General features: G+C 40.6%; 1 protein-coding gene across 3 annotated transcripts in view; it reads right to left on the reverse strand.

The window, feature by feature from the left end:
• Nucleotides 1–1,406: 1,406 nt before the first annotated feature.
• The window catches only part of hipk3b (homeodomain interacting protein kinase 3b), a 33,264-nt gene continuing 9,056 nt past the window's right edge, over nucleotides 1,407–25,614 (reverse strand). For 2 of the 3 annotated variants that reach the window (XM_025002791.2, XM_025002795.2), the window contains exons 3-17: nucleotides 17,391–17,514; nucleotides 13,110–13,229; nucleotides 12,635–12,721; nucleotides 12,008–12,192; nucleotides 11,756–11,906; nucleotides 10,320–10,443; nucleotides 10,091–10,212; nucleotides 9,838–9,962; nucleotides 9,408–9,575; nucleotides 8,981–9,322; nucleotides 8,744–8,890; nucleotides 8,339–8,589; nucleotides 8,008–8,059; nucleotides 6,972–7,111; nucleotides 1,407–6,308 (exon numbers count right to left, since the gene is read on the reverse strand). In XM_025002791.2, the coding sequence (XP_024858559.1) occupies nucleotides 5,797–6,308; nucleotides 6,972–7,111; nucleotides 8,008–8,059; nucleotides 8,339–8,589; nucleotides 8,744–8,890; nucleotides 8,981–9,322; nucleotides 9,408–9,575; nucleotides 9,838–9,962; nucleotides 10,091–10,212; nucleotides 10,320–10,443; nucleotides 11,756–11,906; nucleotides 12,008–12,192; nucleotides 12,635–12,721; nucleotides 13,110–13,229; nucleotides 17,391–17,514 (2,650 nt within the window). In that variant the 3' untranslated portion in view covers nucleotides 1,407–5,796. The remainder of the gene's footprint in view (nucleotides 6,309–6,971; nucleotides 7,112–8,007; nucleotides 8,060–8,338; nucleotides 8,590–8,743; nucleotides 8,891–8,980; nucleotides 9,323–9,407; nucleotides 9,576–9,837; nucleotides 9,963–10,090; nucleotides 10,213–10,319; nucleotides 10,444–11,755; nucleotides 11,907–12,007; nucleotides 12,193–12,634; nucleotides 12,722–13,109; nucleotides 13,230–17,390; nucleotides 17,515–25,614) is intronic. The other variant, XM_017403769.3, reaches the window with a different exon arrangement.

Here is a 25,614-nt window from a genome sequence, read left to right on the forward strand (position 1 = left end):
GGGTGGGAAGGGTTGGGGTGGGGGGTATGGACACGTCCGTCACGCGGGCTCGTCGTGTGTCCGGAGGGAGGGAGGGAGGGGGTGCGAGACGCGGCGCTGAAGGGAAATTGAAGAAATGCGCCCTATCGCTCCGCTGCGCTCGGTCCACCCATCATCATCATCATCGTCGTCGTCATCATCATCATCATCACGGTGTGGCGCAGAGCGGCGCCCTCACTTTGCCCAAAGGTTTGACATTTTAGCCGTCCAGTCAGAGCCGCGCGCGGGGGTTGGAGGAGGATTCAGGTGCGTCCAGGTGACGTTCAGTCAGGCTGCCGGATCGTTTCGGTCAGCCTGTCTCCTGGTCAAACGGAACCAAACAGCGTCTCCGTGTTAATTGTCTGGAGAGCCACTCAGGGCTGAGCGCTGCGCAGTGCGCCCTCTGCTGGTCGCACGGAGATTAGACGGAGCCTCGGGTGCAGCAGGTTACGTTTCACCTCTGGTCTCGTTTCCTTACCGGGTGGGAAAATAACAAAATGGGAAACGTGACAGTTTAAAGCAATGACTTATATGGATATATGGATCCATATAAGTCATTGGATCCATATAAGTCATTGGTTTAAAGCCTTTCTAGCAGATAAACTGCTGACGGGAGTTTACACAAAACGGGCTGCAGTACCTCCGTGTGGCCACAAGATGGCACCCTAGACTCACAAGACACTGGAGTAAATGCTGCGGCTGGAGATTACAGCCCCTAGTTTCACACAAGGGGGGGAAAAGGTTTAACTAAACTTCCAGCATGTTATTTAACCTGTTTCAGTCCTTCAAGTTCCTTTTTAGTAATCTCAGAGGAGTTGGAAACTTCTTGTTCATAAATGGGTTAATCAGACAGTATACTAAGTTCAAATAACTCTGTCCTGATCTGCAGGTCACAAGTTTTCACAAGTCAGGGATATTGAAATATCTTTATCTAACCAACTGCAATCAGCATCATCATTTAAATAATTATATGAAATTAGAATGATCTGGAAAGTGAAGCCACTTCATCAAAGCCTCAAAGATGCTTTTCTCTAATCTGAAACTGTCTTGGATGATCAGGAGGTCACCAAGACGACAGCCTCTCAGTAAGTGGAAGCAGCTAAAGCAGTTTGCCTAAAACTGGAAACCTAAGCTTTACTGAAAGTTGAGCACAAAAAGAAATTAAAAATAAAATGTCTGGCGGACAGTTTTGTGGTCAAACAATACATTATTTTGCCACAATTACACATTGACCAGTCCTAAAGCATGGTCAAGGTACCGTCATGATCTGGGGTTTTCTGACTGACTGCACATAGTGAGCCAAAAACCTAAAGCTTATCTGCAAGAAAAAAAAACCCACACCTGCTTAAAATGTGCATGCATGAAAAAGAGTCAGAGTCAAACAGAGCTGCATCAATAGATTTTTTTTTAATTCAAAGTGAATCTTAACAATAATACACCATTGAAGTCTTATTTTGACACTCACCAAAAGAGTCACCTGGAAAACCCGCTTAATGTGACAAAGTAGAGAAGGCTTGGTCACACCTAAATTACTGAGAACTAGAGAGGAAACACTATCGCAAAGTGTAAGAGACATCACATCCATAGAGTTAGTTTTCCCAGTCCTCATACTGTAAATATTGCACAGTGCAATTGCTACATGGCAAACTAGTGTAGCACGAAATAAAAAAATTTAAAAAGCAAATGAAACTAAAATGTAAAAACAAAGCCACAAAAAAATTCTACAGGTAATAAAACGGTAACAGTTCAGAACCCATGAGAAAATATTAATGGATGAGCGATCTAAACAGATGATTCCATAACTTGCAGCATGAATTAACTCTGAAATTGACCGAGATGACCAGAAGACTGAAAATAAAAGCTTGATTTAAAAAAACAAAATAAAAATAAAATAAAAACCCTCATTCAATCAAATCAAAGTTACACAGTAGCAGATTTAGATTCTTACAGACCCTGAATTAAGAGGATTATTTCTGATACCAAAGTCTAAATTTTAACAAACTGTATTTATTTCTTTTTTAACAAATGACAGCTTCATCTGATAAATGTTACAGTAATCCTCGATCTAAGGTGTCAACCACTTAACAGAAAATTAAAACATCTCCTCTTGCATCCATTCTTTTACACGAGTACGGGAGAGTTGACGCAGGCGCATTGCTGGTGACAAAACCTTTTTGAGGGAATTTAAAAAAACAACAAAAAACTTTACATTTCACATGCTAATTATCGGGGAGTTATCTCAAGCACTAATCTGTCAAGTTCATGCCTCGTCATTGTAAAATCGTTTTCCTAAAGTGATATTTGAATAAGATCATACAGCCAAACAAACAAACAAAAAAGAAAGATTAAATAATATAAAATAGGCATTTAAAAGCACACAGCTGTCTCAGCGTCAGTGTAAAATGTGGGGTATTGCACTCGTGACTGTCAGAGAAATTACAATCTTTCCTTGACGGAGCAGTTTCCATCCGGAGCACAAAGTAAAACGCCCAAACCGGACAGAAAAAAACAAAAAAAAAACATGGCTCCTCTGATTTTAAAAGACCTGTGTTGCCAGCTGTGCTCTGTTGCTCCCACTTATCCTTGATTTGCATGATAGAAGACACAGTGAAGCAACGTATGTGTTCATGCAAGGTAATGTAAAAGCGTGGAGATCATCTAAGAACACTTTGTGGTGCAATGACCGCACAATGTAAAGTATTGCATCTGCTGTTCAGCCAGAGTAACGATTCAAAGATTGAAGAGTGTCGTGTCATGCGGAGTCTAACTGTTTTCTGAGGGCCTCGCCGCAGCTGAAAGTCGAGACTTTCACGACGAGCCGATCAGGAGTCGAATTCTCTGGAATGACTCTGTGATGAAGTCCTATTTTTGAATTTTTTCTTTTTTCCCTTCTCGGTCAAGAAAAGACCGCCTACATGGGCTGTTGGTTGGATTCTGTCTTCTTCCTCGCTGAATTCCTCTCGCTTTCTGAATCTCAAGGCACACATGCGCAGTGCTGTCCGCACTGCCTCGGTTTCGATAAAGAACACGTAACGATGGCCATTGCTTTGCGCCGACGGAACATTTCCATATGAGACACTCATAAAGGGGAGAGCGATCTGAACACAAGGCAGTTTCGAACATCGAACCGTGAAAACTGATATTCTAACCAGATCAAACACTGAACAAATTAAAACTGCTTCTTATCAATTCAACAAATGAACAAGTTTAAAAAAAAAAAAAAAAGACATTTGGGTAAATTTATGTTTTATCATTCAAATATTTCCAAGCCTCACTACCTGTGTAAGTGCTTAGTGGCAAGTGCGTTTGTGTGCGACTGGTGGAAACATTACAGAAGCTTCTTGAAGGGACACAATGATTTTTTTTTTCCTTTTTCCTGGCATCTCACAGTGCTCCTGTAACTCACGCAAAAAAACCCAACAACAAATAAAAGTACTGGTAGTACACGGTATACTTACAATGAGAAAGTTAAATCAATCCTGCAAGCTACAGCTTCTGATGCGTACAAAACATCGATATGAAAACGTACAAAAATTAAGTTACATCGATACATTGTTTATATGCAGTGACGAGCCCGAAGGGTTAATAATAAGGATTAAAATACTGATGCAAAAAACACGCACAACAAAAACACACACCCCGAGAAACAACAACAAATGCAACTAAATGTTCATCATCAGCAATACAGTAGTTACAGTGACACTCCAAATATGAACGCAAACACAGAAATCAAACCACTTCTATTTCAGATAATTAGGGACCTATACAAAACGCTAGGTTTCAACTCAAGAGAGAAATCACCTAATTTCACAGCTATTGAAGTGGCAATCATCACATAGCAGCTTATCTATGATACATTCAAGAAAGAAATGATACGACTCATTAATTGCCCGAAAAGCTAGACAAAACATCAGCTGTTTTTTTTTCTTTGTTTCTCTTTTTTTTTGTTTGTTTTAGACATAACTTATTTGTTGTTTTTAATTCAACCCCATTCTACAACTACAGTATGACTGAGGTCTACGCAAACAGAGTAGCTACCTTGCTCATAAAATGAATTAGTCTTTGGTGCTGCACAAGCAACTTCATTTTGAAAATAAATGACAAATAAAATACACATAGAACTAGTAAAAGAACAAAGAGATATGTACGCACACACACACACACACACAGCATATATATATATGTATGTACTACCATCACACATATATATGTATATATTCTCCCTGACGGAATGTATAAAATAAGCAGTTGACATTAATAAGCCTTAAGCCTTTAACAAATGGTATAATGTAAAGGGGGAAAGTTAACTTTGTCACACATGCATAAATGAGGGAATTGCACACAATTAACTCACACCTTATCAAGCATCTGTACTAAATAATCTAGCTCTATATTATAAGTCCATATATGTGTGTGTATATCAAATACTGCATGGTTTGCTCAGGCTAAGAAGATTCCATACCAAAAATTAACTTGCATTTTTTTTTATCTTACCTAATCAAAGCCATGCCCATCACACTTCAAAACATCTAAACAAAAACAACAAAAAAAAAAGTGAACACGCTCAAAATGAAAATAGAAAGACGAAAAAAATACAAAAAAAGGAAAAAAAAAAACAATTAATCAACAACTATTTAGATTGTATTGCAGTTTTTAAACAGTACAAATACTGTTAGTAGTAAGTTTCACTAAATAGAAAGTGATTATCAAATATTAAGCAATACTCAGTACTTGCACTTTGTACATTAGTTCATTCGGGAACTGACGGGGGGGGGTACAAAAAAAAAGAAAATTTTTAAGGAAACAGCAGGCATTCGCAACAGCAAAGCATGCTGTTCTTCTTGAGAGAACAGAAAAGTAACTCACTACACACTGAAATCTACAGACTCCAAAGAAAAGAAGCACCGCTGTCCGCGATATATATATATATATATATATATATATCACATCCATGCAGGCTATGCATGGACATATACACAGGTGCATATACATACTCACACATAGGATGCATCGACTGATTGGAATTTCAAGTGCTGCAGTCCAGTACATTAATATTCATGTATATAGTCGTATATAAGTAGTTAACAATAACAACCTCAAATATGTAAGGCACTATGGCTGAGGACAGTTATACAATGCAGCGAGTCTTGTGACACGAACAATAAGAGCGACGTCTATGCATCTTCCCGTTTACATTTTTGCTCATGCAAGACCACATGCAGCGTGAGGAACAACCTTATTTAAATTCGGATTATTGACTTGACATTGCGAACACCAAAAGACACCGAAAAAGGGGTACAAATACTTCAAACGCAGTACGACGTACACTGTGGACACATGTGCATCTGTCAACCTAGAGCTAGAGACTGGGATGGCTTTTACAAATGTGAATGTGTCTTGCACACATAAGAAGGCAATGTAGAAAAATAGCTGGGACCGGGGGTTCTAACTATTCCACAACACCCCAATTATTTACCTGTCTTGAGGAGTATTTGTAGAAGATCCGATGCAAAGATATATCAAATGTGCAAAACACATTAGGTGTGAGTTGAACTACTCATTCATTCTTTCTTTCTGTCATTCGTACATTATTTCTGTCTTAATTTTTGCCAAATCGTCACCACCATTTTTTTTTCCTTTTTCTTTTTTAAAGCTTGAAGTTCAATTACACCCAAGTCTACATGATTCAAAAAAATAGTTTGTTTTCTCTGTGGTTGTGCCATGGTTCTCAGAACAGAAAGCCATGTTGTTTGTGGTTTGAGATAGATTTCACCCTGCTTAGCCCCCCGGTGGTAGAAAAGGTACCAGAGCAGCCACACTCAGATGTAAGGGTACTGGTTTATTTTGGTAGGGCTGAGAGGGAAACTGCCATAAGCGGGTGAAGCGATGTAAGAGTGCGGCGGGAAAAGGGGCTTGAACTGGCCCTGGGGGTGTAAGGTTGGGGAGGGCAGCAGCCGGGGGTTGATACCCACTGCCACCTGATGAACAATGCCTGCTGGGTGAGAGATGCTGTAGGTAGGCTGGAGGACGGGCCGCGAGGCCCCAGGGGAGGCCAGGAGGTGGGCCACGGGGGCAGCTGGGACCAGGGGACCAGACGGGGGGTACGACAGCAAGGTAGGCTGGGAGTGTGGGTGCCCTCCAAGGTGGGGGTGGGGGCCCGCTGTGTGGTTGGGGCTGCTGTGGGAGAGTGTGAACGTGTGCCCATGCATGGTAGGAGGGATGTAGGCCTGCGGTCGCCGGTTGGCAAAGTTCCCGTTCCACTCCTTGTGGCAGGAACTGAAATGCTGCACCTAAAGGAGAGGAACGCAAAACCAAATAAATCAGATTCTGTTCTGAGTTTGATAGCTACTAGATGCTACTTTATCCAAGTTTTCTATAAAATAGGCATGCGATATTATATTAAAATGTTTTCACTCTTAACATTGACACCAACTCAATATTTCAGAGCTTAATGGTGGAAACTACTCCTACTTCCAATAAGAGTGTTTTGAGTGATCATGCTTGCTCCTTTGCCACAAAAATATCTGCACTTCAAATGTCCTCCTTTGACAAATGTAGTCTGAAATTGCACCTTGTTACAGTTTGCTAGTTTTTGTAGACTCTGTAGCCAAATACTAAGAGGAACAGATGCTGAATAATGAATAACTTAATGTGGCAAAATAAAAAAGAGAAAAATCCTTCAAGTGAAGAAGACAAATTCCTCTTTAGACACAAACGTTGGTGTCAGTGAGAGTGAGGGTGTTCGATCTCCTTCGAGAGAAGAAACGTTTGTACCACGAAGCTAATTAGCTTATTAAAAAAATAAAATGCAAAATGACTCTACTCAATAAAACCTAATTACTTCCACTCAATCATTCTGTCCAATCATTCAAACGCTACTGATTATAATTGACTGTCAAAAACCCTTATAAAGCTGTGATGTCTGCCTGCCGCTCGCACATGAAAGCTCTCACCTGCCCAAAGCCAATAGGCTGCTGTTGCTGGGGCTGAAACACAGGGGTGATTTTCTGTGGCCTGTTGAGGAGTGGGGTAGAGTGGAGATGCTGTCGCCCAGGAATGCCTCGCCCTTTGAACTGGCATGAGGACTCTAAGACTGGAGGAGGAGGAGGAAGAGGAGGAGGAGGAGGCCACGTGACAAGGGAAGGAAAAAAAACGGCCAAAGAAAGAGGACGGTATAAGTAAATGCAGAAAACCCTGATGCCCAGCTATCAACAGCAGACTGAAAATAACACACAAATAGGACTAAGCAGGAGCTTGTAATCCACTGCAACAACTGAAAATACACAACAAATCTCAGCGCTCACTCGGAAACATCTATTGCAGGAGGCTTTGAAAGCTTATCGGCTATTTCAGCTGTCTTGGGACAGTTCCAAATCTTAAGACATGGTTGCATCCATCCTTTTATTTAGATGGTTATAAATAGATGTGTTTTGGAGAACTGAGGGAGGGTTGTAACTAAGCTTGAGTGGGATCATATCATCACCTATAAATAAACCTGGCACTACTAAAATAGAAAGTCATGCCCTTTTATGTTGGACTTTAGTTGTAACAGTTTGAAGGCTGTTAAGGGAGATGCCGTCGACATGAAAGGCAACGGGACTGTTTGTTTTTCTCTAAGAAAAAAAAAACTCCACTTTATAATTTTTACATGAACACACTCTCCACAGCTGTTTAAAAGCACACTACATATATCATGTGTAACACAACCTGAATATCTACAAGAAATATTCTTTCATTTTCTTTCTTTTTTTTTTGAGACATCCAGAAAATAAGTCGGCGTTTTCGGGTGACTGTGTATGCGTTGCATCTTTTGCTCAGAAACTTCGACATGTAATGATAATTAGGAGTGTAGCTTTGAGAAGTGCACATCCACACAGACACAGCAAATCTCAGAGTGAGTCTAGAACCAGAATAAAAAGTGTTGACGCCATGCAAGTATCCACTCAAGAGATCAGAACAAATTCGTCAGTGTAGGGAACCCATAATCACCTGTGAGAACCTCTGTAGCCTACTAACACTGCATAATCCCAGGCCATGTGACCTGTAGGGCAGACAGCAGCAGCAGTGACTACACTTTTAGGCTGACATGACGTAATCAGGGGCTAGTTAGCAGTGGGGAACAACAGCAGCTTGGGGAAGGAAAAATGCCCTATATTCTCATTTACTGTTAGATGTAAATTAGGTTTAGAGGAAAGGACCATTCTCCCATACTCTATTGGTCCCTTCCAGCAGTTTTTGACAACATTAGCTCAACTCAAAGTTAAACTATAGAACATTTAAATGCATTTGTGTTCAAAGAACAATATACGACGAGGTTTACCTGTGTTTCCAGGTGTTTCACTGACGGCACAGTTGTTGTTGTTCTGCACCAACATCGGCGGCACGACAACGGTTCGAACGGTTGGCTTGCTGGGCTCAGTTTCCGGGGCAACGCACGCAACGCGGGGCTCACAGTTCGGGTTGCTGTCAGTGATGTAGCGCCGCTCTGTAAAGGGACTGTCGCTGTGGCCGTGCGACGCAGGCGAGCTGTCCACTGTGTCACAGCCGCTCTCCTGTTCATCATCGGACATGCTGCAGAAAGGGAAGAGATCAGGAAGAAACTTAGGCTTTGTTTTCTTTCACTGTCGAATTAAAGATAATAGTACTGAATGCTATATGAGTGGCCTTACTAATTCAAAGTCAGTGTGTATGTTGTCTGAGCATTTTGCTGAATAAGCGCCTTTACCTGTTGGGGTGTTTGCAGGGGGAGTTGCTGGACTGTGCTGAGGCAGAGGAGCTGGTGCTTAGCGTACTGTCGGGGCTGCTGAGAGAACACACTCTCTCCATGCTGACGGTGCTCTGACACGCTTCACAATCAGCACTACCCTTACATCTAAGTGCAGAAGCAGAAGAAAAAGTAAGCTACACAAATCTAATAACCACTTCGGAGATTTTCAGGTTAGACTTTATAGTCAGTACTCACTCCCCCATCGAGTGTCTTTGTGCGTTGTCTTCTTCATCACTGCTGATGCTGATGACACTAACAGTCGGGCTGGTGAGGTCAGAAATCACCATGGCCTGCCGCTGCTCCTGCGAACCCGAGCGCTCTTCACAGTCCGGCTCCACTTTACAGCAATTCTCCTCATCGTCCTCCTCCACTTGCTCTGGTGCTTGCTCTTCCCCCACAGGGCGCCCTTCCTTTGGACATTTGGCCTCCTCTTCCTCTATCTCTTCCACATTCTTTGCTGTGTCGGCCATCTTTGGGGAGTGACATGCTAAATTTGAATGGTTATGAATGGCTGTGTTTTGGGAGTTGTTGCTGCCCCTACAGAGGATTTGAAAATATATGCATCATGTTCAGAAAGGTGCATGTTTATATACATACAGTATGTATCTGCTCCTTGACGTACCTGTTCAGACAAGGCTTTGCCCTCTTGTTTGCAGCTGGCTGTGGCCACACCACATGTGCAATGCCTATGTTGACCGGCTGGTGGGTGGACATGGTCATTTGGTTGGTTAAGAATGGCTGAGGATGTGCAATCATGGAGCTGTAATGGTTACCATGGGGACGCACTTTCCTGCAATGTGAAAAACCGATCAGTGAAAATCAAGCCAGAGGCATTTTGCACAATTTTTGACAAAATGATTTGACTCAAAGGACATGTATGACTCATGAATCATTAACATTTAGGGGGGCAGGCTTGCTGCATCAGACTCGTACATCTACTCCAGAAGCCCAGCAACTACAGCTAATAAAAACACCAGAGATTATAAAACTATGCTGTATGCTGGAACTATAAATACACAAATACAACCTCCTCAACGAGAGAAGTTGCTTACCCCCAGTCGCCAATTCTCTGAGAGCCTGTCACAGTGTCAGATGCCAGAGTGGTTGGCGGTGGGGGCACAGATGTCACCTGCTGCCAAGTGGGCACCAATATCTGCTGTGCACGGCTCGACCAGGCCTGTTGGTGTGAGGAAAAACAAGCGGATGAGTCATTATACCGATGTTTCTTTAGTTAGAACACCAAACATACACTTTGAACTTAGCCGATTCTTTTGTCAACATCCCTATGCTTGTTGAGCCCCTTACCTGTGTGATGACTCCAGGTCTGATTTGTATCGGCTGAATCGAAGGAGCTTGAGTGACCAGAGGTACAGAGGCCTCCATACGCACAGAGTAGCCAGCTGGTTTTGCCGTGTTAGTGGGGATACCTGCAGAGGCAATCAAACAAGATAAGCTTTTACCTTCAAACACCAACTCTAATCGCCTATTAGAACAATAAACAAGTTCAACTAATGTTTAAAGTGCATGCTCCCACCTTGTATTGTTGGGGGACACAAAATGAGAGCCTGCTGAAATGATTCATTGCATCCAAACTGACCACTTCCAGCCTGTAGTGGTATACCAGGGTGCATTACTGAGGGTGCTGATGGAACTAAACCCTAAAGAAAGAGGGTAAAAGAAACATGACCACATTACTCTGATGAGCTCAACAATTACAACCTTTAGCATGCTACAGCCAGTAGATGGCGACATCACAATCAGCAGTTTGTTTTTCACCAGGACAGAACCCAGGAGCTTGTCCTTAACTTTAGGCATAACATTTGTTTATCTCTCAAAGAGACAAACCAACAACACATGACTGAAATCAGCATAGGAAAGGGATACAAGTCAGGGTCCACTTGACTAGGAAGGAGTGCTTAAAAAAGTTTAAAAAACACTTTTTTCTGCAGACCTCTTCTTACTGCATATCTATTTCCACAAACATCCTGATTAACTGACTCTCAGACTGCAGGCTGACAGGCTTATTGCAGGCTCACCGTCCAAAGTTATACTTGTTTGTCAACCTGGATAATTACCAGGATGTCAAACAATGTTGAACTTAGGAGTTTGAAATAGGCCAGCAGGCTAAGCGGTGTGGAGCATGTGCTTCTCCTTCCCCACTAACACTGCTCTCGTGCCTGGGTATAATCACATTTAATGGATAACAAGAACTAGGCCTATATTGTTCTGCTTCTGCATGTTGCCCAGCCCCCATACACATGACAGTGAACACAAAGCAGTCTTTCAAATGGGTAATACTAAAACAGTCACAGCACTTTCCAGTAAACGTCTTCTCAACTATGTTGTAGTTTAATCCTTCATTAAGTGCTTTAGAAATGTGAAACTAATAACTGATCAAATTTTTTGCATAGTGCATGTGAGAAGGTATTCTTTCACAGGTTTCAGTTCTAAACAGGAATGACGGAAACTCCTAAAATCTTTTTTTTCTATCTGTTGATGTAGTCAGCATTGTGTTCTGCAACAAGCAATATTGAAATATTTGTAGTTTTTTTTTTTAGTTTTCATCTTCAGCATAATGGATTTTAACTAGACTTTGAGACATTTTGCAGTATAAAGATCAAAAACCAGAAAAAGGGGGGTCAGCTCCTCTTTTCTCCTCAGCAACAACACTGATTTGTACGGTTGCCATGACCTCAGAAACATGACGTGATTTAGTTGCCATGACAGCAGTGCTAGGACGCAATAAGATGGGCAAGTCGGCATACAGAAAGGCAATAAAAGCAAGGAAACAGTCTTTACAGGAACAAATAAACAGAACAGAACACTGGATGTCAAGAACCTGCAACATTTGTTCTTTAATAACTCAACTGTTTCTTGCGTTTTACAACTTAAAAAAAACATAAAACAAAGCGATAAATAATGTTTAAACGGTAATTCTTTGGTGTAATGATTACGATCTGAGCAGCTTACTTGAGGATGGACAGCTGGGATCTTGCTGAAGGGGTGGTTGGCTGAGGCAGCAGTCGTAGGTCTAACGAAAGGACCTTTGTTTCGGTTGGCAGCCTCATACGTGCTGGGACGAGTCCAGCAAACGTCCATGATATGGAAACATGACTTTACGCTACAGGCAAAAATCGGTAAAACATTACGTTACAACAGGTTACTTGAGGCAGTTTTAATGATGCCAAGCATTGCTGAAAACCGCGGGCACAGCGGACTCACTGGTTGCTGTGCGGAAAGTCGAGCAGGTGTTGCATTGTCACAAATGGGTGGATGAGAGCGTCAGCAGGGGCGATCCTCTCCTCTGCGTCGATCAGCAACATCTTCTTCAGCAGGCCCACAAACTCCCGGCGGTCTGCCTTCTCTGCTAACAAATCACTACCTTCCAGATTCATCATCAAGTTCACCTGGAGGGGAAAAAAATGCCTCGTCAAATTAGGCGTTCATCAACAGAACATCAGAAAACTAAAGCAAAATGAGAAACGCAGCACAAAGACTTTAATAATACGCCCATTTTGCACACAGAAGAGATAACTGTTCAACATAAATGAGATTATCAGGAATGACCTGAAAAAAAGGCAAAAAATTCACGAAGCATTGACAGTTACTGGGGGAACTTCCATGCTCTATTCCAACTCAACTTTGCGAAACTTGAAGTTCAACTTTTTACTGAAGGGGAAGTTACAGCAAGTCTCACAATCAGATTTTTGTTCAAAGTAAAAACATGCGTCTTGTCTAGTCCCTTTCTACACCCAAAGAGTTTCTTTATTTAGCTTAGAACTAAAACTCTAAACATCTGATGTTCCACTTCCTGTCATGTCCTGTTCTGAACATTGTGGCTAAACATACGTGCGCTATGTCATCCAAACAGCTGAAGATGTACTTCCTCGCTTCCTTTGATTTCATCCCCGTCTCTGTCTCATGCTCATCTGTTGACTGCAGAACAAAACACACAGTTGGGAAGACAAGATGTGAATTTATTGGAACAGTTGCTGAACTCTTTTGGTATGACTGTAACAGTTTATATTCTAATAAACTGACTTGTTCAACGAAGGTGTGTAGCTGAAAAACGCTCTCTAAAACAACCTCAACCATTAAGTTTCATCACAAGCAGACTGTGAATATATTTTCCTTTAAAATGTTGCAAACATTTTCTTTGCAAATAGGAATTAGATAAGAAAAAAAAAGTGTAGATTGAGTTAAAAGTTGACTTGTGACATTCACTCTTAGTTTTGAAGCATTAGCAAACCTGAGACAGTGGCTGGCTGTTCTGACTAAGAAATCCCAACTTTCCATAACTGTGAGGTGTGCAAATGCTCCTCACCTTTAGTCTCCATGCTGCATAAGGTGAGTCCGATTCTCGGCAAAAGAACCGCGCTGTTTTTGTCCCTGCATTCAATAAATGTTCTCCTGGCAAGCCTTGCGTCTGTGAGATGTAGCGAATCTGTTGCACAGGAGGAGAGAGAGAGGAGAACCAAGAGAACATTAAAAACTATACAGTAGCTACAGGAAAAAAATGAACTGTCTTTGGCTTACGATACATTGGAAATATTACGCGAAAGTGTATCACCGTTCTGAACTCATCACAGTGGAAGTTTTTAGTACTGGTGTCAGTTTTATCCTCTGACTCACTCTGAAGAAAAACATCATCATAACACGCCGGTGTACTGATGTTACTAAACAAAGTCTTTCACAGTGACATCTCACTTTTCAGCTCCCTCAGAGCCTCAGAATGTGGAGGAACAGCCGCAGACACTTTAAAAATGGATAACTGCTGTGAAAAGTCTAAAGCCCCCCACAAAAAAACCAAACACCCCTGTGCTGACTGTAGCCCGACTCTGAAAAATACCAGGATCTGTTCGTGTAGACTTTGGGAGCAAAGGCTGCAGCGGCTTCAGTGCTAAATGCTTTCCTGGAGAACCAAGCTCGCCCGTCAGATGCTGCCGTACAAAAAATGTCACGCGCAGGTTTGTGAGAGGAGAACGGCAAGAAGCCCAACTGACGTCAATCACACCCGAGTGTAAAGAACAACAATCATTAGAGATTCAGCGTGGCGAGGAAGGAAAGAGACACACTGGGAGAACGATGGAGATGTGGAAGAAGTCGTTCCCGATGTTCAAACTCAGACTAAAACACAGTCTGAGAAAGGTTTTAGGACATTTCCTATTTTCCATGGTTTTAGTTTTGAAATGTTTTTTTGTAGAAGCGTTGTAAGAGTTTACTGATCTGCTCTTCCTTGCTAGTGTCTCACTTTAGCGTTTTGCTTTTATTCCTTACCTGCAGAGGTGAGAATACTGCAATGTGTGTGTGTGGGGGACATTTGTTCATGTTTTCTGACTGGATATGTGAGGTCATATTGTGGCGAGTTATTTACTTGCATTGTGATGAAAAAAAGAGGAATATGTGATTGGCTGGTGGAAATCCTCAAGGCAAGCTGTGATGAATTTGTTACTGTACATTTCTCTGATAATTTGGAACTACCCTTTATCAGATAGTTTCCCCATTATGTCCTCATTTCTCTTCATTTTCTTGTTTTGCACACATTTGTTCATAACATAAGTAGGGAAAAGAAAAAATGAGAATTCCAGCAAACTTTCCCCCGTAGTCTCCTCCCTTTGTTCAGGAGACATCGTAGCTGTGCAACAAAATGCAAACGCCGACAGAAAGAAAAAGAAAAAGTCAGATGTGTGCAGATGGCATATTCTTTTGACAGGAAAACCCCTGTTTTTCCTCGAAGCCCTGCTTGTTCAAAGAGCTCACAAGCCAGTGAGATCATTCAAAGGTTGCCACTTCACAAGGTAACCAACTGGCAAGCCTCAGCCTGCTGCTAAACAGACAGAGTTTAGTTTATGACTGTCCAGAAAAAAAGAAATAAATCAAGGTTTTTTTTCAAAGCTCTTCATCACGATCATAAATAAAAAGTACATCTCAGGCTAGAGTCACACACACACACACACACACTCCTATATACCTGGGGCAACATATATATATCATATTTATGACACCGGGGTACAACTGTGCCAACTTCCAAAGCACATAATTCTTTCAACAACTTTCACACTTCTAAGCCCTGCAAACCTAAATCTTCTTCTTTGTTTTTAAAGCTAACCCTTGTCCTCCCTCTTATTTTTTCTGATTCTTTTGTTTACAGGGTGGATAAAGTTCCAAAGATTAACAAAAAAAAAAAAAAATGATTAGCAAGTACGTGCTGTGACTGCACTGCTTGCAGCGTACCTTTCTGAAGTACAAAACGTGACAAAAAGAAGCACGGAGGACAGATCTCACCATTCCCGGCTAATATCATAGTCTGTGATAATGAGCTGCTAACTGAATCACAGGGTTTGTCACATCAAAACGATGAAAAGCCACACAAACACACACACACACGTGTGTGAAGTAAAAGATGGAGAGGCATGGGGGTGAGGTAAGGAGAGGGGAATCAGGAGGAGAGACGTTATAAATACAACATGCTGTGTGGGATGGAACAGGACCCCAGGATGAAAGATAAGAAGAAGGGGTGGCAGCAGCTCCACGCGCTCAAGCCAAATCAACCAGTGACCCTTGGATGACACCTCACACCGACAGTCAGCTGAGACAATTAATGAGTGTTCACATATTAAGCCTTTTTAACTTATATTTGCACTTGTCAAATTCCATAAATAATCACACATTTACTTAAAGACAGAGGTCTCAAAGTCTTAAATAATACAAAAAAGTAGCCATATTTGATAAGATTGATTGATGTGTTTGGTTTAGTAAATTTAGGAGAATCTCTATCAGTACACATATTTAAGATAATTAAGCTACTGATTATGACTTCTGAAAGTGTTTAGTAAGATTTTAACCAAGATTTTTGTCACCTATAGACCTGCTATTTATTCCAAACCTGTACATAAAAAGGCTCTTGCCTTTAAAGGTGAAAAGTAAATTCAGTGCAAAAGTGCCTTGACTTTTTAAGATAAGGAGCTCCTGGATGTTGGAAATGACAATACAGGGTCTGATATATGTGTGTGTGACTAACTTTCATGTTGAAAAGCACAAAATGGCTACATCCAAAGTGGTTAAATAAGTGCTTGAACTGTTAGACAATGCAGAAAACGATTTAGCTGAAACTTTATTTGAGCTTTAATAGACTGGATTGTCAAATGTTCGGTTAATTCCTTGATGCCACTGTTTCATCATAATGAAGAAGGTTTGGTGAAAGAAGATGTGAAATGTTTAGTCAGAACTATTCTTGCGATTTAAAAAAAAGAGCATTTCTCAACAGCATGAATACTAGAGATTAAACTAGTTTAAAAATCTTTTGTAAATGAAAAATCTGTCACTCATTTTCTCATAATGGGCTTTGATCTCATTGTCTTACAAATTACTGCTGTAAAGCTCCCGCTCTCTATCAGTTTCTCGATGCTTTGCTCCCTCCTCACCCCTATAAAATCCAGGCAACCCCAAAGTAAATTGAGATGGTCGCCCCCCTGCCCCCCCAGGCCCTCTTAAGATATTTTTAAAGCAGCTCTGCGACGTACGGACTCAGTCCTACAAAAGCAGATTAATCATCTTTAGACTGGTGCCACTGTGCTCAAGTCGAATCTCTTTCGGAGATGTTGAGTTATCTCTTGTGTCATTTTTATGTGCGTGGTGAGAGATGATGTCTGGACGTGCAGATGCACTGCAATGAGTGCAGTGTGCAGAGGTGCTGACTGCTGTGATGTAGGACGCTGCGAGGGACAAACGAGGATCTGACTGAAACTCCGATGGCACACTTTCTGCGTACAGGAGTCTGCCGCAGGGGAAAGCCGCTCAGCTTAAGCCCAGATCAGTCTAGTCGAGGAAAGATACAATCAGAGCTCCGCTAGAAGAGGGGAGATATTCAGCAGCTTTTAATAGACATACCATCAATCACAAGAATGTGCCTGCCTGCCCGCTGTAACAGACACCAGCTGACACAATCCTTCGGATGGGTACGTCACCGAGAAACCAGTGCACACGTTGGGAAATTTTTCCTACTGGAAGTCATTTGAGCAGATGTTTTTTTTTTCAACGCTTAAATTGATCTATTACCGTCTTTCCTTTAGTGTGTAATTATGCACAAAAGTCTTTTAAACTGCCCTGCCTGCTCTTCACTTTGAAACCCTGTTTATAAAACACAGCAGTGCGTCGTGGATTGCAGAAACTTCAGCAGTGAGTGAAGGCAAGTAATAGAAAGCTGCCTTGATGAAAACTCAAAAACAAACACGCCGAAAACACATTTTTTGTGGCCTACCAAGATTACAAAGTATGAGAGATAATGAAATGGGAAGAAGAAGAAGAAGAAAGACTGGGGGAATAACAGACACCTCAGCCATGGAAAGATGTGTAGGCTGGAATAATGACAAGAAAAAGGCAGCAGATAACTTCAGAGAAGATAAAGTTTACTTCAAACAGCCCAGATGGAAACAGTTTTGGCGATGGGACTGGAAGCTGGAAGGTGAATGTAAAAGGGGGACATGCTGATTGAGTCACATCAAATCTTGAAAGATTACCATAAAAGAAGCGACAAAACACAGAAATTCTGTAAAACGGTGAGTTGGCTGCTAAAAAGTGGACGGGTGGGAGGGAGGTTGTTTACCTGGTCGTACTCCAGGGCCCCGGGGTAAAGGGGCCAGCCCAGGAACAGTTCAGCTATCACGCAGCCTAGGGACCACATGTCTATGGCTTCACAAAACGGCAATCCCAAAATAATCTCCGGAGCCCTGTGGAACAGACAATACACACAACTATCAGTCTATACACTAACACAAAAGTTTAAATATTTTATTTAAAAAAAATCAAAATGCTGAAGATGATTATCTGAAATCCAATTCCATATCAAGTTTGTCAGTTTTTTTTTTTTTTGCCATCTTAGAAGTTTAGAACTTTTATGTCACTGACTGAAGGAACCATTGTCATTTATTACTATAAAGCTTTTTTTTCTTATGTATATTGGATTGTGTGGTAGATGTGCAACAGAGCCAAGTTACTTGTAAGCCAGTGTTGAGTGTGTTACAGTGCCAAGTCTCAGCCTGCGGTGCCAGTAGGTTAGCAGGTCAGTCAGGATGGGATCAGAGATTTGACAGGCTGTTCTTTCTACACTAATTTGACTGAAAGAAAGCACAGGAACTACTTTTTTTTTTGCCTATTTCTCTATTTCGTAACTGTCATTACAAGAATGGCTCACGGAGACACGAGTCTGAATCAGCGAGACAAACTGATGGTTGAGACGTTTGTGTTTAAGACGCATTGAGAAGCCTTTAGAAATGACAAAAACGCAAAAAGCGTGAAGAATTCAGAGCTTTTGTGTCTGGTATAAGCCTTTTTTTCCCAGTAATGACTTTTGTGTGGAGCTGGCCAAACTCCAGAAAATATTCTTTTTGAGTAAAATCACCAGTCTCCTCACAGTCTTAGCTGAATCCTTGACTCAATGATGTTATTATTGGTGCAAACAGCTAACCTGGAGACAAAGGCCCTATTTAGACATGGCACCCTGAGAAACCACTTGTGCTCAGATCTCAGTTACCTGCTCTACATGCAAATGAATACGAGCCCTGCGTCACACAGGCAGCTGTCAGGAGAGCAGCAGACAGGTCACCAGCAGGTCTACTGATGTTTCTGTAAAACTGCCTGAGCACGAACGCATTTCAGATTCACCCGAGTCACATTTGTTGCAGTTATTCACAGACATTTTAAATTGCCTAATTGTGTAGCCTATGAGAAAAATTAAAGAGGAGTAAAATAATTGATTACTTTATTGAGTTCTATGTCAGAGACGTCCACAAACTCCAACAGCTAACTGTCAAGAGCTGTTAGCTGTTTTTTTACACTACTTTTCAGTGTGCACACGTGAGATACTGTTGGAAAGCTCAGAATCCTGTGATACTAGTGATATATGTTAGGATACAGTGATCACATAGAGTAAAATAAGCTCTAATAACAGAGAAAACTCAACCAAACCACAACAAATGTTCTACTGATTAATATCAACTCCACAAAGTTAAATCAGTTCATTTAAAATTTCAGACAAAAAAAATAAATAAACATTATTCATATTTTCTGAATCTTACCACAGATTGTTGTCTAATCATTTAACATTAGGTAGCAGCTGTGGCTGATTTTATAAATGTTTTTTTTTTTACAGATTGCAGAACCGACTGTGTCGCTCAACCTACCCTAAACACATTCACACCTGTACTTACAGCTGCCCACTTGTGATCCGATCACATACAACACATCTCAGTTCCACATGAGGCACAGTTCTGAATGCATTGGTTATGGTTTTTGTATCCTGATCAATGTTCATGTAAGACAATGTTGCAATATTTGTTTTAACATTAGTGTCATACATAGATCACAACAGCACACAGAATAACTGGAATGAATGCATTTCATTTCTGTTCAGCAGGAACATCTGTAAAATTTATTGTATGTAACTCCAGGTAACCATTCACCAGCATGAAGCAATCCAGAGCATTTTTAAAAAAACTAAAATGTGACAGTGAATCTAATGCCATGACTGTCGTCTCACACTATGTTTGTTGCTTCACAAAAGCTCAGCAAACCAACGAGACAATCCAGCTCTTTCATGCTGAACACATCTGGCAGAAAACGTCTCCATGACGTCTTTGGAGCCACGTGGGACTAAGAAATGTGAGATATGGACAGCGACGGCAAATCTGAGACCTGCTAAATTAGGTTTTAGACAATTTTTACCCCACAATAAAGACAGATGCAAGCAACAGTTGGCGCATTAGACAAGACTGCATCGGAACCAGTAACCAGGAAGTCATGCCAATGATTTCAGCCTTGCAAGCATGTCCTATTAATAAACAAAAGGATTTTCCCTGAAGGAGTGAGAAATGAGAGGTCGCATGTGAGGGTATCAGTGATTATCCAGGCCCATTACCAACTGCTGTTACTGGAGCGAGTTTTGTTAGCCATTTGTCATTTTATTTCAGTAAATTGCTCATTTCCCTGACAATTCAACTTGATGGTAAGAATTAGGTCTTTGCTGTATTGTATAACGGACATGAACTGTGTAGCTTTCACATATAAGACTCCATGCTAAAGAAATCTTAAAACCAGAGCAGGACCTGCTGTTTATTTTTTTGACCGCCTGCAGCTACATTAAAGCCACCCGCTTCATTTGTGTAGTGTCCCATGAGAACCATGGGATCTCAATCCTAATGCAGCTGTCTTAATAAGACTGATGGAACTAGACATTTTCAAGAACACCCTGTTACTTTTTTAGCTCAGATGGCTCTGCGATTACATCCAGTTAAAAATCAAAATAATTCTAAATAGGTCGTTTCATTTTTGGAATAAGACCATCAAGGGCTATGTTAAACAAATGTAAATTAATAATAAAAGGAGGCACTATAAGATCACTTTTTGGTTTAAAAACTACAATTTTGAAGCCTAAAGTTTGGGTCACAAAGAGTTAATATGACTCATGAGATCATAATGACTTGTGGGAAAATTTTATTGACTTAATATCACATGAGAGACAGTGGCATTCTGAATGTCTATTGAAGCCACAGTCATTTTGAAGCCACAGTCTTATGGACATTAAATTACATTTTAAGGCATTTTCAGATTGGATTATGTTGGGGTTTTTTTTAGAATAACTACATCTGTTATTTGTAGTTCATGGAGTCTTTTTTTTCTTAACATTTTTGTTTGTTTTTTCTCACAGCTGACTGTACAATAACAGTGCGAGATGTGTCACTGCACACTGAAATAAAACCAAAACAAAACAGAAACCAGCAGGTCTGTCTCATACGATCTGAAGGGATAAGAGGATGTTGCTATGGTTGCACAGCTCCATCTTAATCAAGCCAAGTAAAGCCTCACCACCCTTCAATGAAACCAAACCTGTTTTCCATCCTGAGGATGTGACGTGCACGCTCTGGAGCCAGTGAATGCTTGTGGAGAAGCGGAGGCCTCGTGACTTCACCGCCACGTGCAGGAACCACAGAGGAGGCAAACAGGTACAACAAAAGGGCCAAACGATGGAGCTGTATCCTGTCTTTGTCAAGTGCATGTCAGACTCGTGTAACATAAAAGAAATGGGCAAAGAATGGAAACTTTTGAAGTCAGGTTTTACACAGAATCTGCAATTAGGTTTTAATATGTAATGACTTGATGGGCAAAAAAACTCAATAGGTAGTGATGTACACAAAACCAGTTTAGGTGTTGGATAACAGAATCAGATGAAAGCAACATCATTACACTTTCATCATCTGAATATCAGAGTCAGTTTGATTCTCTCTTAGAATGAATCAGCTCTTTCTCAGTCAAAAGACACAAAGATGCCTATCAGGTCTGCTTACTGACATTACCTCTCAAACTGAAAACTGATGACTAAGAGGGAGAAACTAGCTCTTAGCAATATCACTTTCTCCTCACAACCTGAAAGGTTTCCTATATAACATCGTGTCTTGGGTGAAATGTTTTTAGTCAACAGAGAGAAGGGCGGAAAAAACCTTCACTACTACATACTGCTGCTTCTCCACCGTCAGCTCTTGTTTTGCTTTCTTTCCTCGATGTTCATGTCTCATTTACACGGTGTAAGGCAATGCTAAACCAACATAAACATGAAGGCGTTAAACTGTTGAGCCAGAAGTTTAGAAGAACAAATTAAATGACGTGAATGAGTTAACTATTTTATACTTAAAATGTGCCAGAACACGGAGATATACCCGAACACGACTGCTTCAGTGTGCATTTCTATGTCTTCGTGTTTAATAAACCAGGCACTGCTGAGGTCCAGTATGTCCCAGGTGCTTTTGGAGCAACAGAACTGAGTTTTCAAGTGAACTAGATATGACTGAGATTAAAAAAGCAAGCTAAAAAAGTACTGCTAGGAATTTTTATCCACTCAAAGTAAGACAACCAGTGAACTGTATGTGTAAATGCCTTTTATTTGATTTTTTTTTTTGTTATTTAACTTAATTTGCCATTTACCCACTGGAAATAACTGTGCCATGCTGGAGAAGATCATAAATTAACTCCATCGTTATTTTTTATTCATGGCCATTATCTCAAAGTCCAGAAATAGCCCTGTGATCCACCCTGTTCTGTCCTCAAGAGAGGGAGTGTTCACAGAACAGCAAATAAGGGTGGCTACACATTGAGAGTTGGACATTGTCACCGCATGTGTGCACAGGTTTGCTAAATAATTTCAGAACCAGAGAAACTCAGCGGGACGCAAGCAGCGTTGGCCTAAGCTCAGGCACAAAGTAACTGATAACATAGTGACTTCATAATCGGAGAGTGGAGCCGTGCTTCATGCTTCTTCCAGGAACTGTAATTCCACACACTCTCAGGGCGTCCTGCATTATTAACTGGAAAACAAAGACAGCTCGGCAATGAGACGATGAAGCACAGGCACTCTGATCAGCCCGGACCTTCAATTAGGGAAACAAAACTCGGGGCGCGTTTTACACGTTGCGCTGACATGGAGCCAGTGTTTGTTCCAGTTTAGGTTAAAAATCTACATGCTTGATGGTTGACACAAAATTGTAAAATTGGGTTTTAAAAGTTGTGTTAGAGTTTGTTACAACTATGTGAAATATTTCTCAACTCGTTTAAAATATATAGTGACTGAAAATAAAGGAATGTGTCAATTCTTGGATACATAAAAGGACATTCTCAGAATATAATATGTTGTTTAAAGTAATAAATTTCACACTTTAATCAATATAACTTCTTAATTAATGAAAAGAAATTGTCCTAATATTATATAAAAGGCATGATAATTATGCATATAAAAAAGAAATAATAATTAAGCCATCAACAGTTCATATCCTTGGGAGAAAACAAACTGTGTATAATAGCAGCAGGACAGTCTTGGTGACAGTTCACCAGTATCATGGCATTTTATCAAATAACTAATAAAGAAAAAGAACTCAGACTTGCTGGAATGTAAAGCTAAACTCACATTTCGCTGAGTGCAGTTCTCTTTTTCTTCAAAAGATGAGCACTTCTTATGAAGTACTAGTTTCTCGGCACATTATGCTTCTGGACCTCAGCTTCCTGCCGTATTATCAATAATTCTACAGAAAAGGCTTGCAATCAAGTGTTTCCAAAGCCAACATTTGCACAGAAGTGCTAAACATGACTTTTAATTTGCAGTTGTGTTGAACTGCCAAAACACTTCTCCAAATTGGATGCTGTAACTTCTCTGGTATATGCTGCCACTTCAGCTCCTCATTCCAGCAGCAACACAATGTTATCGCAGGAAAACAATATCAGCATTTCCGCATCACCAGAGGAATCCGTTACTGCGATTATGAAGCCGGGCAGATGTTTCCCATGAACCTGTGACACCAACCCGCACGGCAAAGTAAACATCAACAAAAATGACTGCAAACATGTGAGCGCACAGTCGAAGTATAAAAATAGCTGTTCCGTCTCATATTCTGCATGGTGTTTCGTGCACAGCCCAAATTCACTGGACCATTACCTACTGGGTACCCCTACACAAGTCCAGAGTTCATAACAAAGAGATGTTTGAGTACCCCCACAAGTTCCTCGACACACAAACAGGTCTGTAAGACTGTCTGGAGGATTACTTGCTCAGAGACCTACTTTTCAGTGAAAAGTTAATCCACATGCATGAGTCCAAATGTTTCAGTAATAGGAGGGGAGCGCCAAAGGCTTTCACAGGCCGTGCACAACTCAAGACACTCATTCCCATTAAATTTTAAATCTGCCTGTGTCAGCCATAGTCCTGTTAAGTTTTGATTCATATTTATACTTTAACTACAACAACACACAGTGACTGTGAAACATATTTTAATTAGATCGGTATATAATATTTGTAAACCAATTATGATCAAATCAAAGATTAAATAAATTGTGGGATTTTTATTGGCCTAATAGATTTCCAACAGCTTGTCATATTTGAAGGGCAAGTAGAAATTGTAAAACGTTAAGTCAGCCAACACTAGCCAACATTCTTTTATGAATTTTTCCAAAACCCCTCCCACATAACGCAAACCAACATTAAAAAAAATAAAATCAAAACAGATGTCCCTGTTGAGCTGGTTGACCTTGAGTGAGTAAGTCAGAGGTCTCGAGCGTTTCAAGCCGTCCTTTTTTTATATTTTGGCTGCCCATGTGGTTCACCATCTATAGAAGTCAAGGCACTCTGGCCTGTGTCCCACAAACTATTTTAAGCTTCCCTCCACTTTTGGCCCCTGCGTAGCTGTTCCTTCGCAGCATGCGCTGCGTGTTCTGGCCTCTGAAGAGACACATGGGCTGCAGAGGGGCAGTGGTGCTTTTTAAGTGTTGCATCATTACTGCAACTTTGACCAGACATAAAAATCAAATCAATGCCTAAATCTGAAAAAAGGCATTTGTATCATTTATAATGCAACTGAAAGAAACAAATCTTTTTACCTGAAGACATAATTGTATTTACTCATTAATTGTGTATATGCACAGATTTGAAACAACTGTGAAGCGCAGAAAAAGCCATCTATGTTCATTTATACTGTATGAGAACAACGAGCTGAACCTCGCAGAAACTGCACATTTCCACTGTTTTCCAGCATATTTTGCAGGTTTTCAGTGAGTCTGTCAGTCTTGTTGTGAACCCGTCATCTGCAAACATGGTAAATGCAGGTAAAAAGCAGATATGACAAATACTTTTTTAATTATTATTTGACGTTTCTGTACGCATCTCTAACAAAGAAGTTATATAAGTTTTTCTTTAAGTGTTTATTCTAATACTAGAATAAACATGAACACAGACAAAATGCATGTAATGTAATCAGTTTAACAATTAGAGCAAATTTTACTAATTCTACTAATGGTCTTTTATCTACCACTTGTTTTTTAGGCCAGAAATATGAACACTATGATGTATTAAGTTGTTAAAGAGTTCATTGCAAAAAAGTATAGACCATAGAAATCTGATGTCTACACTTGAAGTTAATACTTGCAAACATAAAGGAATCATCATTAAATAAAGAGCTTTCTATTTTTCTTTCATTTATGGCTAGGGTAAATACTTTTTTTACCTTTGTAGCTGATAAAACAGCCACTGACCCAATGAGTCCCATAAAGTATTAACACCTGATCATCTAATTTCTTTGAAAATGTTTGTCCCGTTACTTCTGAATACTTTAACTTTGGGGATCCTATGTTAAGAGGGCTACACCCCATGCAGGTTTTACCATTGTTCTCCCTAAACTTAACCTACAGCGGAGGCTTGTAGTAAAACTTGTACAGTTCTGCACTTCATTGAGCTAAACACTCCATCTGTAAACAGTCAAACGTGCAAAGGCAAATGAAATTACATTTTTCTTAGCCTGTTTCGTGAGCATGTACTGGAAATGCTTTTGGACAAACAGTTAATTGTCATTTAGCATTCACAGGTCAGCAAAGGTTTTGGCATATGTTGTCTCAAAATACAACACCATGTAAGACTTGTGAGAACCTGCTGGTCACCGAGGCTCGAGGCTCAAGGCTGACAGCGCTGACAAACCGTAGCAGCTGCAACGTTCACTTCCTCCCCCACCAAAGCGCAGCAAAGTACGACGGTTCTATTTCGAGCGACTTCCTGAAATAAAGTGCATTTACAACAACGCTAATTCTCAAAAGAAGCTTGATGAATGAAAGATTAAAAGAGAATGAAATAATTATATGCAACTGACAAGTGTTTTCCACTTTCCATATTAAACTAGGGTTCAAACAAAGTTCAGCCTACTCACTCACTTTAAACAGAGAGGGACGTCTGCAGCAAATGCAAACGTGGACTGATATCAAATGCTTTTTGCATCAATTTTCATTGACAGTGTGAAGTTCCTGTT

This window comes from Kryptolebias marmoratus, linkage group LG15, assembly GCF_001649575.2.
Source record: "Kryptolebias marmoratus isolate JLee-2015 linkage group LG15, ASM164957v2, whole genome shotgun sequence".
In the NCBI taxonomy this organism is placed as follows: Eukaryota; Metazoa; Chordata; class Actinopteri; order Cyprinodontiformes; family Rivulidae; genus Kryptolebias; species Kryptolebias marmoratus.